Source organism: Ambystoma mexicanum, chromosome 10 (genome assembly GCF_040938575.1).
Source record: "Ambystoma mexicanum isolate Mex_15411 chromosome 10, UKY_AmexF1_1, whole genome shotgun sequence".
Classification (NCBI taxonomy): domain Eukaryota; kingdom Metazoa; phylum Chordata; class Amphibia; order Caudata; family Ambystomatidae; genus Ambystoma; species Ambystoma mexicanum.
Genome location: NC_090932.1, coordinates 1,480,636,062 through 1,480,654,677, shown reverse-complemented (window position 1 = coordinate 1,480,654,677; position 18,616 = coordinate 1,480,636,062). Strand labels below are relative to the sequence as shown.

General features: G+C 46.5%; 1 protein-coding gene across 1 annotated transcript in view; it reads left to right on the top strand.

Moving 5' to 3' along the window:
• RHOF (ras homolog family member F, filopodia associated) overlaps positions 1–18,616 on the top strand; it is a 312,658-nt gene that overhangs the window by 38,409 nt on the left and 255,633 nt on the right. Inside the window, exon 2 of the mRNA XM_069619588.1 lies at positions 18,075–18,162. Coding sequence (XP_069475689.1) covers positions 18,075–18,162 — 88 coding nt within the window. The remainder of the gene's footprint in view (positions 1–18,074; positions 18,163–18,616) is intronic.

Sequence of the window (18,616 nt, the reverse complement as noted above, 5' to 3'; positions counted from 1 at the left end):
GGGGCATTGGAGCATGAACATTTTTTGCCAAGAGCATGCCATGTTTACTGCCGTTTTTGTGCAAAGGAAAGCCAACTTGAGTGTTTTTATGTGATGATGTGGTTCCAGGGGGTTTGGGGGAAATACTACAGTGGGGCTGGCCTTGCTGGGTCTTACTGTGGCATCAAATGTTGTATTTGCATTAAGGGCAAAGCCAACATGAGTGATCTTACATGGGAAGGGCACGTTCCCATATTTTGACTTGGCTTTTTATTTTACTGGTGTTAAGGTCAAAGGCAACATAAATATTCTTACATGGGGGAATATATCATGATGAGTGCAACATATGTGCAATATGTCTTCTTATATGGGGATCTGTGTAATGATAATATGTTATTTATATACCGCTTTCGCCAAAGCGCTGTACAGAGAACATATGTACATAAAATGTATCACCCAGCCGAAGTTTGCACTCATTTAATGAGCTTTATTTATTTATTTCATTTATTGACAGCTCCCAAACACTTAAGTATCACGGTGCTGGTACAACTTGGTGAGCAAAGAAAACACAGTACAGTACAGAGTAAGAGAGAGGTAACAAGGTGCAAAAGCAACATAATAGTACAAGTTCCGTAGAGATCAGGGAGGTCACTTTGAAGTATGAAAGACTGAGTTGGCCTTGCCAGGAATTGAACCTGCGAATCACACTCAGATTACAACAGCATGCGCTCAGCCCGGTGAGCTATCTTACTGACTAGCCAGCAAGAGCATGTTTTCTTACTGTGGCATTGCAGATTATTACTGGTGTAAAGGCCAAAGGCAACATAAGTATTCTTACATTGGCGTGGGGGCATTCGTGCAGCCTGCAAGTTATTTTTATTGTGGCATGACATTTGTTACTGACGTTGGGGAGCAAATACAACATGATGAGAGTTCTTTATGGGGAGTGGGGGATTTGTGTAGCAAGCCACAATATGTTTTCTTACTGTGGCATGGCTTTTTTTCACTGGCATTAAGGCAAAACCAACAGGAGTATGTTCTTGCATGGGGATACTGGCATGTATTGGCAGAGCCAGCATAAACATGCTTTGTTATAGTATCCTTACTGGCATTATGGACAAAGCAAACATGAGTATTTTCCTATGTGGGAATAGTGGCATGTATAGGGGCATATAGTGGGCAAAGGCATTATGAAAATGTGTTTGAAAATGCTGCTGTGCATTGTTGATGACTTGGCATCTAATGCACTTTTTATGTCTTACCCTACAAAACCGATTGTAAACTGTGTGGCTTTTCTCCTAATTTATCACAGAAGGTGTACTGTAAAATGCACTATTTTAAGCCATTATTAAAAAAATTATTTCAAGGGGTCAACCCCCCCTTCATTGGTTCGCCCTCCCACACTACTCGGTCACTCCTGTGCATTTGGCTGGGGGCAGAACCAGTGCCCTTCCTTCTGCTGGCCCTTCTTGGTGCGTGCCCTACTACATTACCTCCAGACCCCACTTGTTACAGAATCATGGCTACGCCTCTGGTGAGTTGGGGTGAAAGATGGATCTAATGGGCCAAAGGAAGGCACAATATCTACTCAGCCTCCTGGGCTTGGGGAGGGCGCGGTAGGACGGGGTGGGGGACTTTAGGGCGGGTAATCAGTAGTACAATAGGTTTAATGTCCTGTCTCACTAACAGTTTTCAAAACTGCCACCCAGCCCACCCAACATTTTTCGGCTGACGCCGCACCTGTTTCTACTGCTACAAATCCACATGAGTACTTAACACTTGTAGGCTACACGTGTTAAGTATTCATGCGGATGTTTACATTACTGACCGCATATGTGCAGCCAACACCGCGTAACTTAGATGAGATGGATGAGCAGGCCGGCGACACACACCGGGAGCTTCTGAGGAGTTTGTTGACTCAAGAAAGCAAAAACCAGCCGAACTGGAATGGATGTGAAAAGGATCTTTGTTAAGGCTTCGGGCGGGCAGATGTGAAGTAACCTGCAGTAATGGCGCTATGCCTCTGCTCTGAGCATGGCGGTCATCTCCTGCTGGGGTATTCCCCATGTGCAAGAAATATAAAATGACTCTCAGGGACTTACTGGCCTGTGAGAGGAACCTGAGACAATTCCACGACGTCCCCTGTGCCTCTGACAGGCCAGTAGCATTGGAGTCATTTGCACTCCCGCCCGGCCCATCGTCCTTTCATAGCACGGCTGGGGCGGAGTCAGTCGAATGTCAGACAGGCCCCATTAGCCATGATGCTTCTGCAAGGCCAGTACGCTGTGGTGGCGTCAGGCGAACACAAGGCATGCTCCTTTCACAGGTTGCTGCTTCTGCAAGGTCAGTATGGCTTTGGGGGTTGGGGGGAGTCCACTGTGCCTTAGGCAGTCATAATATTTATTTATTTATTTATTTATTTATTTATTTATTTATTTCAGCACACCAAGGCCTGAGGCATCTAGGCGCTAGTTACAGAGAGTGCTTAAAACATTAGTGAAGTGCATGCATACGCATATGGTTACAGAGTTGATGTGTGCATACAACTTGGCAAAGCCACGCCTCATGTTGTAGGGGGCTACATCAAGTATATAGTAGAGGTGAGCATAGAAGAAGCAATAGATTTTCAAATACAGCTAGACATGGTTTTTGGGCAATCCGGTAAAAATGCACAACTTGGCAAAGCCACGCCTCATGTTGCGTGAAGGGGGGCTACACCAAGTATATAGTACAGGTAAGCATAGAAGCAGCAATGGATTTTTAAACACAGCTAGATTCGGATTTTGGGCAATCCGGTAAAAATGCACAACTTGGCAAAGCTAGGTCTCATGTTACGGGTGGCTACATTAAGTATATAGTACAGGTGAGCATAGAAGCAGCAATGTCTTTTATAGGCCAGTGCATCTGAAAGGCCAGTAGGACAGGATGAAGAAGTCGTATTTTTTTTGTATTTTTTTTTTGAAATCTTGAAAATCTTGAAAATGGCATCTGTCTTATTTCTACGAGGCGCGAACAGTAAAAGAGCCTAAAAACCTACGTGGCACGAACAGCAAAAGTGCCAATTATATTCTACTCTCTGAACTTCACAAACTTCATAAACTGTGTTTCTACTGTTTCTACGAAAATATCCTTGTAAAAATCTAACAAGATTATATACAAATAGTAAAAAAGAAAAGTATTTTTTGTATGACTTGCAGTTTTCCAGCTATGCGTGTGGTTTGTGCAAATTTCACATTCAACATATTATGTGTTTTGCAGACGTTTCCCAAAAGGTTCGCAACATTGTTCTGACATGTAAGACTGAAGTCAGGAGTGTCAATTCCTCAAAATGATAGGGCTAGCAGAAGCGACAGCACACACCTGACAGCATTCCAGGAAGTGATGCCACGTGACCTTTGCCCTGTTGATGCAGCAGAAAGTGACAAAACATAACCTTTGATGACATGACCTGACCTTTGACCCAATGACATCACAGGGTGTGATGTTGCTGGCGTAAAAAATACTTTAATGGGCTTACGTTTGAAGACAGAGGTCCACGTGTGGCACTTGTGACCCCTATCCGAATTGCAGCACGAAGGCAGAGAAACGATAGATAAACATTACTCATGGGCCCTTCATCACCATCAACAATGTATTGCAAATGTGAGAAACATTACTGTCTCAGACAGCCATTCAAACTATAACTGACTGACGATGTGGAGGTGATCGAGTTGTCATCAATCAAACAAGTCGAATGACTATAAACTCGAGAAGATAATGATGTCATCACTAACATCACAACTTAGGTGTACACAGACATGAAGCATATAGCTTGCACAAAGTTACACGAACATACATTTGTTTATTGCAGATAGAAACAAAACAAATGCTTATGACTCACACAGAAAGATAACACACTCACTCACTCACTCACTCAGTCACTCACTCACTCACTCTCTCTCTTACTTTGCTAAAGCGGAACCAGCAAGATTTCACCAAGAGGATAAGGCACCTGCAAGGAATTTAGTTTAAAATCCTCGTAATTACAAGCAAGTGAGCTCCATTTTGTGGTCTCTACACATCTGACCTGGAAAAGCAGGACAATGCTTATTCACTCGAGGTAGATGGAGCGAGGCTGTTCCCATCGAACCAGAGGTGGACAGATACAATTACTACACAGGTTAATAACTTGATGTACTCTCTCAGGCTTAGGCGATCAGAGATGGCAACATGATGGAACACACAGCACCTTTGTGCTCATTCCCATCGCCTTGAAAAGGTCCACCCAATCTGGTAGCTGTCCGAGGTCCCAAGGTTGGGAAGACACGTTTTACCCAATCCTTTGCTAACTTTCACATTAAGGCATATTATGTTGCAGTGGCCAATAGTTTCTCCACTTTTCTGTAACTTTGTATCTTTTGTATGTAGAGGTGGTGCGAGGAGGAGCCACCAGATTTGGCGATCCAATAACTACACTTACCCCTATGTATTGCATATGTAGTTTCCCTAAACTGACCAATCCCCAACCCTGATAGGTTGTGGAGGACATTACTTGTTTTTGTGACGTCACTCGCGGTTAAAACGGAGTGACACATGTTTGGTGAACGAGAGCTCTGTACACGACATGCTGTTCTAGTGTGATCCCTGTATTTTTGTTGGATAATAAAGACAGTAAATGTTGCCCTATGGTTGAGTCTTCCGTTCTTGCAGCAAGGATTTTGTTGGGGCCCAAGTATCTTCTTGCTGGTAATCGAGGTAACCGCTGAGAGTGCCCATGCCGCTCCTTTACACGTTTTATAAAGCAAAGTACTATTTTGGATACCAACCCTATTTCAACTACGTTGCTTCCTTGATATGTCATGGGTGGGTTCATGATAACAACGCTGGCCAGAGCCAGTGCCTCCATATACCAGTGCTGCTGCATAAGGTGAGTTACTACCATCATATCGCAGTTATTGCTATACACACCAAGTATAGTCATATTATACTAAATTCAACCCCACATTCCCAGTTGTTGCTATCATATGCTAAGTGTAAACTCCTATATAAAGATACTGACATCTCATGTCTGTTATTTCAGCAATAAGCCCCGAGATGGGGGGGCATTACTGCTTGAGGTAATGCCCCGGGGCCCATAGTTACAGGCCCGAGCAAAGACAGGGCCTTGACGCAGGCCTCAGGGCATTAGCTGAAGCAGTAATGTCCCCCCAGCGTGGGGCTTATTGCTATTCATATCCTGACCCTTAAGCCCAAGGTACTAATAGTATCTTTTTTTACATTGCGAGATACCTTCCGCGTTTAGCAACTGAAAAAAAAAAAGATGACCACCATTGAACGGGGAAAAGGGACTATATGTAGTCCCTTCTCCCTTACCATGGTGGCCATTCAAGAGCAAAAAATAAAAAGTAAACAAAGAAGACGGCGGCCATGGAACAGGGAGAAAGGACTAAAGTCCGTTCTCCCTGTCCATGGAGGCCATTAGAAACGTAATAAAAAAAAGTAAACAAAGAAGATGACCAGCAGGGAACAGGGAGAAGGGACTACACGTAGTCCCTTCTCCATTTTCATGGCAGGCAGTCATGGAAAGGGAAGGAACACCGAGGAACACGCAGCATGCGAAATGACATCAGGTAAGGGATTGCCGTGATGGTAATGCCTGCATTTCGGCCAATCGCCGGTGTTGGGAGATGAAAGAAAATGGTGCGGGGGTACTAATACATCAGATGCCATATACAGTCATGATATGTAAGGTACACCCATCATATGCCAAATAAAATGTCCTATTCCTCAGAGATAAAACCAAAAAAGTGATGGGTGGAAGGTTTTGAAACTATCTGAATCACTGGCACTCCTCTGGGCAACGTTCCACACCACTGTTTCTTAGCTCGTTTGCACCATTACAAAAGGCGTCCAGCCATATGCAAATCAGTCAGGTACTACCACCAATGGGAGCAGCCCCACCCGACTTGCTAGGCCAGGTCCCCTCTGCACAGAAACACAAGCAACCACAGACATGTTACGGCCTTGTTGGGCCTCATAAGTGAGGTGCAGCTTGGCTCCCTATGGTGCAGCAAGCAAGGAACCCACGTCTGGGCATACCCTCTCTCACATAGGGAGACAAACTAAAACCATAAAAGTGATGGATGGAAGGTTTTGAATTAACCTGAACCACTGGCACTGCTCTGGGCAACCTTCCACACCACAATTTTTTAGCTTGTCGGCACCATTGCAAATGGTGTCCAGCCATATGCAAGTCAGTCAGATACTGCTGCCAATGGAAGCACCCCTGCCCACACTGCTAGGCTGGGTCCCCTCTGCACAGAAACACAAGCAACCCCAAACATGTTTTCAGGTTTGTTGAGCCTCATCAGTGAGGTGCAGCTTAGTTCCGTATGGCGCAGCGAGCAAGGGTCCCACGTCTGGGCACACCCTCTCTCACATAGGGAGACAAACTAAAACCAAAAAGGTGAGGAGTGGAAGGATTTACAAGACCCCACAGTTTTTGAAAGTGTGAAGTACTTCTTTAATATGCCTGAAGCCTCAGACCTCATGGGAGGACGTACAGGGGGAAGTGTGGGGGAGGGTGCCTTTCCTTAGGGGGCTTCAGAGCCAGGTGATGTCAGTGCAGCAGCTTTCACAAGCACAGATTACACAATGAAAAACATACCACACAGAAGCAAGGGCCAATAAGTAATCAATTCACAGGTTTAGGGTATTAAAGTGGCCTTCCAGTGAATGATAGATATCACAGTAGGTTTGCAAACTCAATCAGACCTCAACACATAAAATAACGCTCTAGAATCGAATCTCCATTATGGTTGATGACGTAGGTATGGGTAAAAAGGGCAGCAATTGATTCTTTTCACCAGACGGCTCTGGTAATTATTATTTTTTTTACAACCAGTGCTAACAGAATTGGGATTCTGGCTACCAGGAGAAAGGTCTGGAATACTTCCACTTGGTTGTATTGAAAACGTGGAAAAGGATTGTAAGTACCTTAAATCAAGGGATGGGTTTAATATAAGAAATGTACATGCGCCAAGACTCTAAATAGTAGAAGGCTTGGGCGTAGATGGAGAGAAGAAGGCAGAGGTGGAGGGTCTAGAGGGAGAGTATGAGGGTAGAGGGAAAGGAACCGAGTAAAGATTGGAAGAGTGGGGGATGGGCAAATGACTGGGAATTTAATGGAAGCAGCGATGACGGGTGGTGCTTCTGGTGGAGGCCTGAGGCTATAGGGGTGCAAGCTTCAGTAGGATATGGTGCGAGGCGCATAAGAGAACTATGCCAGAATAAGACAATCTTGAATCTTTCTGAATTGTATTATGTGCATATAATTCTTCTGAGGTAGTTCCCACCTGTGTTGCGCACACAATACCGCACCCTGGAAATAAAGCTAGGGTAACCTTCCTATTGAAAGGATCATTGGCAACCAACAGTTATCTGTGGCTACTCCATCATCAGTCGTGGGTGACTGTGCTTTGTCCGTGATATTTCCCAGGATTAACTGTAGTTTCTCCTTTGCCGGCCGCATATGTCTATGGTGCGTCCATGATCATGACTGTGGTTATCCATATTTTATCCAGTGTTGGCCATTGATGACATTGGTTTGCTCATGATACCCACCACAGTTATCAGTGGTTTCTGTATGGTCAAGCGTGGATGGCTATGGTTTGTCCATTGTATCTACCGTGGCTTTGGTTTCTCTATGGTCGCCCATGGATGGCTACAGTCTGTCTGTTATCTACCAGACTCATCCATGTTTTCTCTATGGTTTGCCATGGATGGCTGTGGTTTGTCCTTAATATGTATCATGGTTAACTGTCTTTTTTCAATGGTTGGTTATGGATGCCAAGAGTGTGTCCTTGAAATATATCACAACCATCCATGGTTGACCATAAATGACTACTGCTTGTCCATATCTGACAGGGTTAATCCTAGTTTCTCTTTGTCAGGCCATGGATGGCTACAATTTGTCTGTGATATTTACCATGGATATGCATGGTTGTCTTATGGTTTGCCCTGAATGACAATGGTTTCTTCATGATATCTGCCACAGTTACTAGTGGCTTCTGTATTATCGAGCTGGATGACTATGGTTTGTCCATGATATCTGCCGCAGTTATGAGTGGTTTCTGAATGGCCAAGCAAGGATGGCTATGGTTTGTCCATGATATCTACCATGGCTATTTGTGGTTTCTCTATGGTCAGTTATGGATGGCTACAGTGTGTCTGTTATCGACCACGTCGTCCATGTTTTCTCTATGGTTTGCCATGGATGGCAATGGTTTGTCCTTATATTTCTCATAGTTAACCATGTTTTCTCAATGGTCGGCTATGGGTGGCTACAGTTTGTCCATGATAACTACCACAACTATCCATGGTTCTCCTATGGTCTGACCTAAATGACAACTGCTTGTCCATATCTGACGCGGTTATCCCTGGTTTCTCTATGGTCAGCCAGGAGGGCGGTGTCTGTGGTATTTTCCATGCACATCGGTGGTTTTCACACGGTCTGCAATGAATGACAATGGTATGTTCAATATAGCTGCACGGGGAAAAGGTGGGACCCACTGAAGGTAAACTTATAATCTATTGATATTGCTAGATAGTTATAAACCATTCGGGCAGTTATGTGCTATGAAGCCAACGTAAGATGTGCCAGTGCATTTACGACACTGTCCGTCTTCACGGCACCTTTCCCAAATACAATACAATTTGACACAACAAAACATTACAAACAACAGAGAAGCATAAAAAGAAGAAAGAAGAACAATGTTATAGATCACAGTCCTTTCTAGAGATAATACATTATATTTGTTGATATTACTTGTAATGAACATCATTCCATTATTCAAACTCAAAATATGAACTCAGCAGTAGCACGTCATTTGTTTGAACTTCAGCATAGCATCTCAGAGATCGGGTTCCAAGTTCTAGAGAAGATCCGGAAGAGGGAAAAACATGAGAATTTGGCAAAAAGACTGGACCAGAGGGAAGTCTATTGGATAGATCAACTAAATATGGTTGCTCATCATGGATTGAATGAAGATTGCTGCTGATGTTTCACAGGCTTCATAATGAATGGTGGTCTACTGTGAATAACAGCCCCACACATGACAGTTCCTGTCATTCATACTGAGGGCGGCAGCTGGCTTCAGGTTGACACAGTTACATATGAAAGGTTGTTGAGTTTCCTGTCCCCTTTGTTAACCTCTGCAGCCAGGCCCCATGTGGGCCTGTTTGAAGTACCCTCTATTGGTATGATAATTGATGCCACCAGCTGCAGGGCCTATCAAAAGAGGAGGGCGGATCCATGGAACCTTTGTTAGTTAATCATGCTGGCTATGGCAGGGGGGCGGGTGATCCTCCCCCTTCCTGGAGATAACATTGTGCACTCCTTGGCTGTCACATTCCAACTAAATATGACAGAGGCTGATGGTGCCGGTAGGCGTTGTCCAGTCCGGAGTATACCGGTGTAAGCTTTTGTCGTGGTATGATCATAGGAAAATGTGTGTGGGTTAGCACCACACATTTTCCTGAGGGGTTGGTCTACTATCATTCCATTTAATTACACATTTGAGAAAGCCCATGCGGGCGCACGCCCACCATGCAGTCTGCAGATGGTTGAATTCCTCACACCCAGAATATAACAAGCACATATGCCATATAAGGTTCTGTCACAAGCCAGCCATTTCCACAACAAGGAAAAATGCACATGTGTTTAAAAGGAATGTCGGTATGCACAGAACATAATAAGTACCACACATTCATCTCACAATCCGGCCATGCACACAACGCACAGAAAACATACAGACGTGCCCGAAAACAGATATGTACACTACGATAAGCATGGCGGAAACACAAGCCACGCACCCCATACCATTATGGAGCTCTTACTATTTTGACCGGCATGGAATGCACACAAATCACAAAACAAATCATCTTCAAACACATTTAAAAAATGCAGGCCTGCACGCAATTTACAACAACGAATAGGACTTGCATGTGGAAAAGGACATTTCACACCCCACCCGGAAACCATATATTCCACAGTGATAAAGAAACATCCAAACATTATATGGAAACAGCCACGGACATCACACACTTAAAAATTGGGGTGGTGGGGGGAGGGGGGGAGTAAGGCTATGGAAATTAAAACTACAAACGTTAGAAATGCCAACGTCAAGGTACAGGCCCACTTTCAAATTCAACTATTTCCATAATACAAAGTGCATTCAACTGCAAATTACACTTTAACTCGCACTACACCATCAGTACTGCAACCACACAACACGCACTAAGTTTTAGCTAGAATGCTGTGTACACAAACTGACTAGCATTACCTGCAATCAGTCATTTGCAAGTTTTAAAGATGGGTGTTGTTCAGAATGATGGTTTTGAAGCAAATCACCGTATCCTTCCCTGGCAGACTATCTCGTCTTGTCTGAGCCGTGCTTGGGAATGGCCCTGCAGAGTCCCGCCCACCAGGCCTCAGAGTCAGGCTGACCCATCACAGGTGAGCAGAGGATGGCTGGGACCAGGCTGGGACCAGGCTGGGCATACTCTGCAAGGGCAAGGTCCGTCCCACGAGAGTCTGCTCGGGGTGAGGCTTAGGGAGGTGCTGCCATTCACATGTCAGGGCAACACCAGACTCTGGGCAGCCCAGTGCTTCTTAAGGTTTGTAGTCAGTCACATGCCTTGCGTGGCCGGGCCGCCTTTAGTCTCGTGCGCAGCCTGCGCTGCGCCTTTGGGATATTTCATAAACTCAGGCAGATTCAGTCACATGTTAGGCCAGTGCCGGAGGAGGATAATCGCGCCGTGAAACGCCAGTCACATGACAGGTTATTAGAGTCGGGATGGCGTCAGTCAGCTGCCCAGTAGGCACCCCTCGCAGGATGGTCAAGTAACGCAGCTTGTCGTGTGCCCTGAAGAAGTTGCCTGTGCAATGCCTCTGGCGATGGGGTGCAGTCAGTCATATGTTGGGCCTTTGACTTTTGATGCTCTTGGGGAGCGGTCAATTCCACAAGACTGTGTTTCTGTGACGTCGATGGGACTGGGGCAGAGTCAGTCACCGGTCAGGAGAAAGCCTCTGGGAGGCTTGTGTGGCACAGGGGTCTGAAATCTTTGGCCCTCCAGATGTTTTGGACTACAACTTCCATCAGCCCCATCCAGCACAGTCAATAGTGTGGATCATGGGGGTTGTAGTCCAAATCATCTGGAGAGCGGCAGGTTATAGACCCCTGCTCTAGAACACCAGTAGGGCTGGGATAGAGTCCAGAGCAGTGCACCCACGAGGCTGCAGAACTGTTGCTAAATCGGTCAGATGCCCGGCATGTGCCACAGAGAGGTTGGAGGGAAGTGTCGGGCCAGATGCTGTGGCCTCCGCATCTCTTTTCGGGTGGCGGGGAATTTATCAGGCAGCATAATGAGTGACGTAGGAAACTGCACACTCTGTTAAGTTGCGTATCCCGAGGACAGGGCGTACCTGTATCACCAGAAGTCTTGCGTGCTGAGGTAGCCAGGTCGTGGTAGAGGTAGACTCGTAGCTGATGAAGTCTTCGCAACTGAAGAGTAGTAACGTAAAGAACCAACCCCGGATCCGTCCTGTAATACAGGATTGAACTGGGGCCCGCTCCTGACGCCACGGATGACGCTTCCCAAGATTAACGTGGCGTCAGAACAGTGCAAGCACTGACTGGGAAGGTCGTAGATGTTGTTGACAGGTATCGGCAAAGTATCCCAAGCAGTTATCCAGGATGGTATAAGGTAGCTTATACCGGCAAGCTGAGAGTCCAAGGAATCAATGCCGGTAAGCAAAGAGTCTAAGATACAGGTGCAGGTAAGCCGGGGTCCAAGGTAACAAGACGGGGAACTGGAGAGGCAGTCCAGGGCCACAGGAGACTCAGCAGGAGGCGGGCAATACAGGCAAGGATGGAAGCAGGGAGGGCCCCCAGGAAGGAGACAGGAGTACACAGGAGGACAGGAAGGGAAAGGAAAGGCCAGAGAGGGGAGTAGGGGCAAGAAAGGACAAGGCCCAGGCACTGGATCAGGACCAACGGATCACGGAACCAGGGAGCGTGGCGGAAGGGAACCAACCGCGTTGAGACGCGATGGGAATACCAATTCGGATTGCTTAAATAGCGGTCCTGTGTGAGAACGAGGCTTGAATCGCGCGGCAATGCGCATGCGCGAGTAGGCGTCGCCGCGCGAACGAGGTTTGGAACGCAAACCCGTTCGAACCGATGCGCGAACGACAACCGTGCCCCACACGGGCCAGGACAGAGCAAATCCGCCGGGAAACTGTGCCCGGAGCGACGCGTCTTCCCCACAATCTAAGACGTGGGTACAAACGCCAGGAACCAGTACGCCCCCCAGGGCCCCGCCGCCCAGCACAGGTAGGTGTCCTAACACACACTCATCTTCACGTGCCTTCCTTCCTATGTTAATCTTAAAGGGAACTTGTACCGCGCGCGCACTGTCACCACAAGAGTGGTCCCCAGGTGCTCTGGCGGATCAGCGAAGGAGGGTGTGAAAACAGGGGGGGGTTAGTACGGAATAGTGGGGAAAGGAAAATTAGTGTTGTGATGTGCTGTTGACAGCTTCAGTTCGGTTTTCACAGTTCGCTGTTCTGGGTTATGTGTTGTTTGTATGTTGTTGCAGTGTAGGTGCGATTTTCGGGTCGGTGCGATTCCCATGTGCTTTGTGCTGGGTTATGTGTTGTTTGTGTGTTGTTACAGTGTAGGTGCGATTTTCGGGTCGGTGTGATTCCCATGTGCTGTTGTGCTGGGTTATTTGTTGTTTATATGTTGTTGCAGTGTAGGTGCGATTGTCGGGTCGGTGCGATTCCCATGTGCTTTGTGCTGGGTTATGTGTTGTTTGTGTGTTGTTGCAGTGTAGGTGCGATTTTTGGGTCGGTGCGATTCCCATGTGCTTTGTGCTGGGTTATGTGTTGTTTGTGTGTTGCAGTGTAGGTGCGATTTTTGGGTCGGTGCGATTCCCATGTGCTTTGTGCTGGGTTATGTGTTGTTTGTGTGTTGTTGCAGTGTAGGTGCGATTTTTGGGTCGGTGCGATTCCCATGTGCTTTGTGCTGGGTTATGTGTTGTTTGTGTGTTGCAGTGTAGGTGCGATTTTTGGGTCGGTGCGATTCCCATGTGCTTTGTGCTGGGTTATGTGTTGTTTGTGTGTTGCAGTGTAGGTGCGATTTTCGGGTCGGTGCGATTCCCATGTGCTTTGTGCTGGGTTATGTGTTGTTTGTGTGTTGTTGCAGTGTAGGTGCGATTTTCGGGTCGGTGCGATTCCCATGTGCCGTTGTGCTGGGTTATGTGTATGTTGCAGTGTGGTGAAGTATGTGCGGGTTGCTGTGCAGACAGGTGGTTGTTTCAGTTTCTGTTTGAGACGTGTATGCAGAAGATGGATGTTTTAGAGTTGGGTTAGCAGTAGGGTTGTCCTTTCCTCGTTGTTTTGGGTTTCTGCGGTCAACATCTATGGCCATCCTGTGTGTTTTGATCTTGTTTGGCAGCCTGGTTGTCAGGCCCGTTGCGGAGTGGTCGTTTTCCTCTGTGGAATTCGAGTGGTATGTGGGCATGGGTGATGGAGGCGTGTTGCTCTCGCGCTGGGGTTGGATGTTTAGGTTGGGAGAATATTATTATGGTCGCTCCCTGGCCGTCTCATGGGGGTTCTTTACCCACCGTGCTTTTCCTCTACATACTAACGGTGTATGGACAGGAGTGTTCTGGGCCTCCTCCCCCAGCCCCCCACCCTCCGATTAGAGATGATTACACTAGGGATTATGGGTCCCTCCCCGGGCTCTCTGTTTCCAGCTGTGCATTACCTCTGAGAGCAGCAGTCCCAGGATCTTCAGTGGTTGGGTTCCACAAAATGCACCCCCACTGGGCTGCACTTTGTGCATTCGCTAATAATTTGCTTATGGAGATTAATGAATGATGAATTGTAAGCTCTGTACCGATTGTATTATTATTCACTGTGTATTTTTTTTAAATCAATGATACATTGTATGTACTATTTGGAAAACGCAATTATGATAATGTGTACATTTCTTTTATTCCTGTTCTGTATTTTAAAGAAATATGTAATATTATGAATGTATCTTCTTGTATTTCATGTAGAAGTTGATTTGAAACCATAAACATTTAATTAAATAAAAATTATGATAATGTGCTTTTGTTGATTAATTAGAGTGAGTAGTTGTTGGCTGGTTTTCCCTACACACTGGTGCCTCATGGGCTTTTTAAACACATAATTACATACACAATGTTGTTGATGCACTTTGTTTTGTAACCAAGCCTTGGTCGTGGTTTCATGATTGCTATCGGGCTGTGGCTATGCAAGTATGTAAGCACCCTTTGTTTTGGCATGGCACAGTGCTGCTTGTTGTGGTATGTGCAGATAGTTTGCTTCCTACCTTTATTTCTTGGAGATGGTCTGGTGTTGGAATGCAAGGAGGGGAATTTCATGGAAATCCCCTTTTCATTTGGCAGCGGATTGGGTTATCATTCCTGTGAATGCAGAGGGCTTCTAACTCTGGAGTGTACGTGGCCACTTGTGCTGCTTGAAGTAGTTTGAGTGAAACTCAGAACGACTGGTTTTAGAGTGGTTAGGCGTTCCTTGAACCTTTACATTTCTTTGCCAATCCGGGTGAACAGTGTGAAACGTTAAAGCAGGCATAGGCTCTTTGGTGGAGGGATGACTGCCATCCTGCAAAGGGTCCTAGTATGTCTTACTGCGAGGGCTTTAAGTGGGTTGGAGCTAGGCAGGACTGAGCCCCAACAATCTCTGAAAAGAGCTACAGAGCAGAGGCTTTGCCAGGCTCCACAGAATAGCCCTAGAAATGCTGGCTCTCACAGGTAGCCCCTTTATTTAACAGAGATGGTCTTCGCCATGTGGTGAAAGGGTTGCCTGTGGTGGTCGGTGTTTTTGATTAAGAAACAAAAGGAGATGTGGGTGAACCAAAAGGTATGATGAGTGCATCCACCTCTCCTTTTTATTCTTGTGCATACACCTGCAGGCAGCCCTTTCACTATATGGCAGACACCATCTCTGTTGGGTTAAAGGTCTGCCTGTGGAATCAGCATCTCTGGTTAAGAAACAAAGGGAGAGGTGGGAACACTGCCATGATACCTTTTGGTGCACCTGCCGCTCCCTTTTTTTCTTAATCAGAAGCACTGACCCCCACAGACAGCCCTTTCACCACACACCAGAGGCCATCTTTGTTATGTTAATGGGATGGCTGCTGAGGTCAGCGCCTGTGTTTTAGAAACAAAAGGAGAGGCGGTTGCATTGCGAGTGATAGAAATGTGCCTGCCTTTCCTAGCTGGCTCCCAGTGTCCGCCCTTGAGAGCATTTTCCCGCCCCACCCCTTGACCATACCTAGGCCACACCCCCTTGCTAGAGCCCACCTCGAGTCCTGTCCCTTGAAGCACTGCTTACTGCAATGGGCAAAATGTTCACTTCTCAACTACCCGCGTCCCCCGCACTAGAACATATTGAGTGGACCTGTGTGCTGGTCCTGGAAGGATAGTCCCATTATTATATATTTTTTTAAATAGACAAATATTTCTTGGCTGCATGTCTGTATGCGAATAGTGCCTTTTTCTTATTTCCTATTTCTAGAGTGAGCGCAGAGTGACCACCTGGCCATTGGGGCCACTGACACACTATGCCCAACAGGGGTTATAAAGTGATTGTAGAGTACGAGGGGGAATGCGGGAGTTTGGCCTCTTCCCAAGTGTCCCATGAATATATTTGCATATCCCCAAATCTCTGCAGCCCCGACTTGTGTTTGGGCGGTGGTGTTAGTCTTGACCATCAGAGCGCAGTCTTGGGTATTTTTAGTTTGGGCTGTTGGGTGGCATTGGAGCTCCACCTATAAGCCAAAACGAATGCATTGGTAGGAGGGAGATGGCAGGCGAGGAGGGACAGACAGCTTGTGGGTGTTGTATGGTTATTTAACCACCCTTTTAGTGCCCATGGCCATGCTAATCCCTATGGCCATTCCCACCCACTACCCTGCCCTCCCCTCTGCTCCCCTCCCACAACAGATCCTCCTGGGATCTCTTTGAGCTTCTTCTATCAAGCAAAAGCATCACATGTTATCCTGCTGGTGTTCTTTCTAAGTATTCTGATGAGAGTTAATGGCTTAATTGCAGCTGTAACCGCTTCTGGTGTAATTGACATGCCTCAACCATGTGTGCCTTCAGCCACTTGATTTATATATCGCTTCCATGAATTGAAGTCATTTTAAAACATGCAACAACAAAGCCAACAGTTTTGGCTTGAGGGGTGGAAAAGGCATTTGCCAGTTACTGCCATCCCATGCCCATGTACTCACTCCATTTTTCAGAGGTTGATGTCTTATGGCCAGGTTGTATCATTACATGATGTGATATGATATTTTATTTGTATCGCGCTCATACACAAGTGTTTCAGAGCGTGACGAGGCAAGGGAGGGGAACAGGGCAGAACAAAACAACGATCTTACTCGCCCTCCTATCAGTGCCCAGCAAATGGTTATCGCATAACTGTTGCATAACTGTTGCATAACTGTTGGCTTTGTCAATGCTTGTTTATGTACTTTATGTTCCAGAATATTGTAACTGGAGATCCTGGTAATTCTGTGGTTCTGCGTATGTTTTTTTTTTTTAAACCTGTGTGCCTTCACCCCAATGTCTTGTGCCTGAGAATATCCAGCTGTACTATGTTGCATGTCTGACTATTGTGGCGTGCTTCATGTGTGCTGGGTGGAAACGGTCACCCTTCTAGCTGGCTAGGTGTTTTGGTTTGCAGTACTGTCTGGCCTGCAGCTGTTTGCCTTTTATTGGCATGGTGTTATCTGGGAAACGCAGAATAGATGAGCTTGAGGTTGATGGTTGAGTGGAATTCATTCACCTTTCCATGGATCTGTATGAGGTCCTGTTTCCGAGCGGTTCAAAGGGGGTATTTCTAAAGGAGGGCGAGGTGGGCAACTGCGCTGCCCCAGACTGGGAACTGCAGCATGAGGTGGGCAATTTATCTGCCCCAGCGACCTGATAGGGAAGACAAAGACTGTTCACAGGATTAACAACAGCAGCACACTGACCGGGGCGTAATCCCCTGTGCACAACCTATGACAAACACACTGGGAAAACATTAAACTCTGACATCAGGGGATCGAATGCTAGGGAGGGTCAATAGAGGAGGCAGAGATGAGGAGGCGACAGCGGTTAGGTGGCATCACTACATATTATCCCCACCAAAAATATTGCCGTAGATATGGCCGATTGGTTCGCCATAGGCGATATTTTGGGGGGGGGATATTATGTGGGATATAATGTGCTGTGTCCCCCGCACATTAAGAAATTATGAGGGGGTGTCCCCCGCAGGGTCCATGTGTGAATTTCACTGCAAAAATATGGCGATATTTTTGCATCGCAATATTTTTGCGGCTGAATTAACACATGGAACCGGTTAGACAACGAGAAATCATGGCAACGAGACTGAATAAGAGAAAAAAGAAGGCCAGAAAGAGAGAGCGAGAAAGAGTTGGGGGTTGGGGTAGGAGGAGGATGGAGACAGAAAGGAAGGGAACAGAAAGAAACGAGGAGGGCGGGTTACGTAAAGAATGGATGAAGCGAAAACCTAGGGAAGGGAGCTAAAGAAATGAAGGAATACAACATATAGAAATAAAGCAACAAAATAAAACTAAACAAAAAGGTTCTGTTCCATCAACTAAAAGAAACGAGGACACGGAAGCGGCCTGCCTTGCCCTTGATCTTTCCTATGTTAATTATTCCTCTGTGTTCACTGTTATTACAGGCGTTTGTGCAAAGTAAGTGAGGAATCGAAATGTGAATGTTAACGAGTGCTGTGTTTTTTAGTGTTTGCTTCTCTGTTGGTTGGATTACAGTTATTATGGGAGCCTCTATTGTGGAGTCAATCGTATTGGAGTTGATGGACCAGAACCCTGGGACATGGCGGGGAGCTCTGTCATGTGACCATGAATGGGCCAATCGCAGCGGCTCTCTTCACCCATTGGAACATGTTGTAACTGCTTCTATTGGGAATGCATCGCTTGCTTTGGGCCTCCAGTCTGCTAATGTGCGCTTCCCTTCTTTGACAGCAATACGCCCCGTCGGTCTTCGAGAAGTACACGACCAGCGTCACGGTGGGAAACAAGGAAGTGATCCTGCACCTCTACGACACTGCAGGTAAAACTAGCTGCGTTTCTCCCTGAAACGAGATGGCCCGCATTCCAGGCCCTTCCCCGCCCGAAGAGGCGGCCGGTTCCCAGAGCCCCCCCCCCCTCCCCGATGCAGATAAGAAAAGCAGTGTTGTGTCAACAACGGGGAGTTCCTGCAAACCGCAGAACCAAAGAGGCTAGTGAAAATGTTTCAGCATGGAAGTCTAATTGTCCAGGTTGTGTAGTCTTCAGTCCCATTTTCTTACAGCTCCTAATATTGGTAGAAAAGGCCACTGAGGCACTATGAGATAAAAAAAAGAGCTGCCCAGGAGCCCAAACATTGGAATAGTGACGAAGCTGGCATTTGAATCCAGTCCCCTGTGCTGAGAACTTCCGCACCATGTCCCTTTATGCCACCTGAGGCAAGTGGCCTCTGCACCCCACCCCTTACAATGGGATCAGATTTAATGTTTTCATGCCTG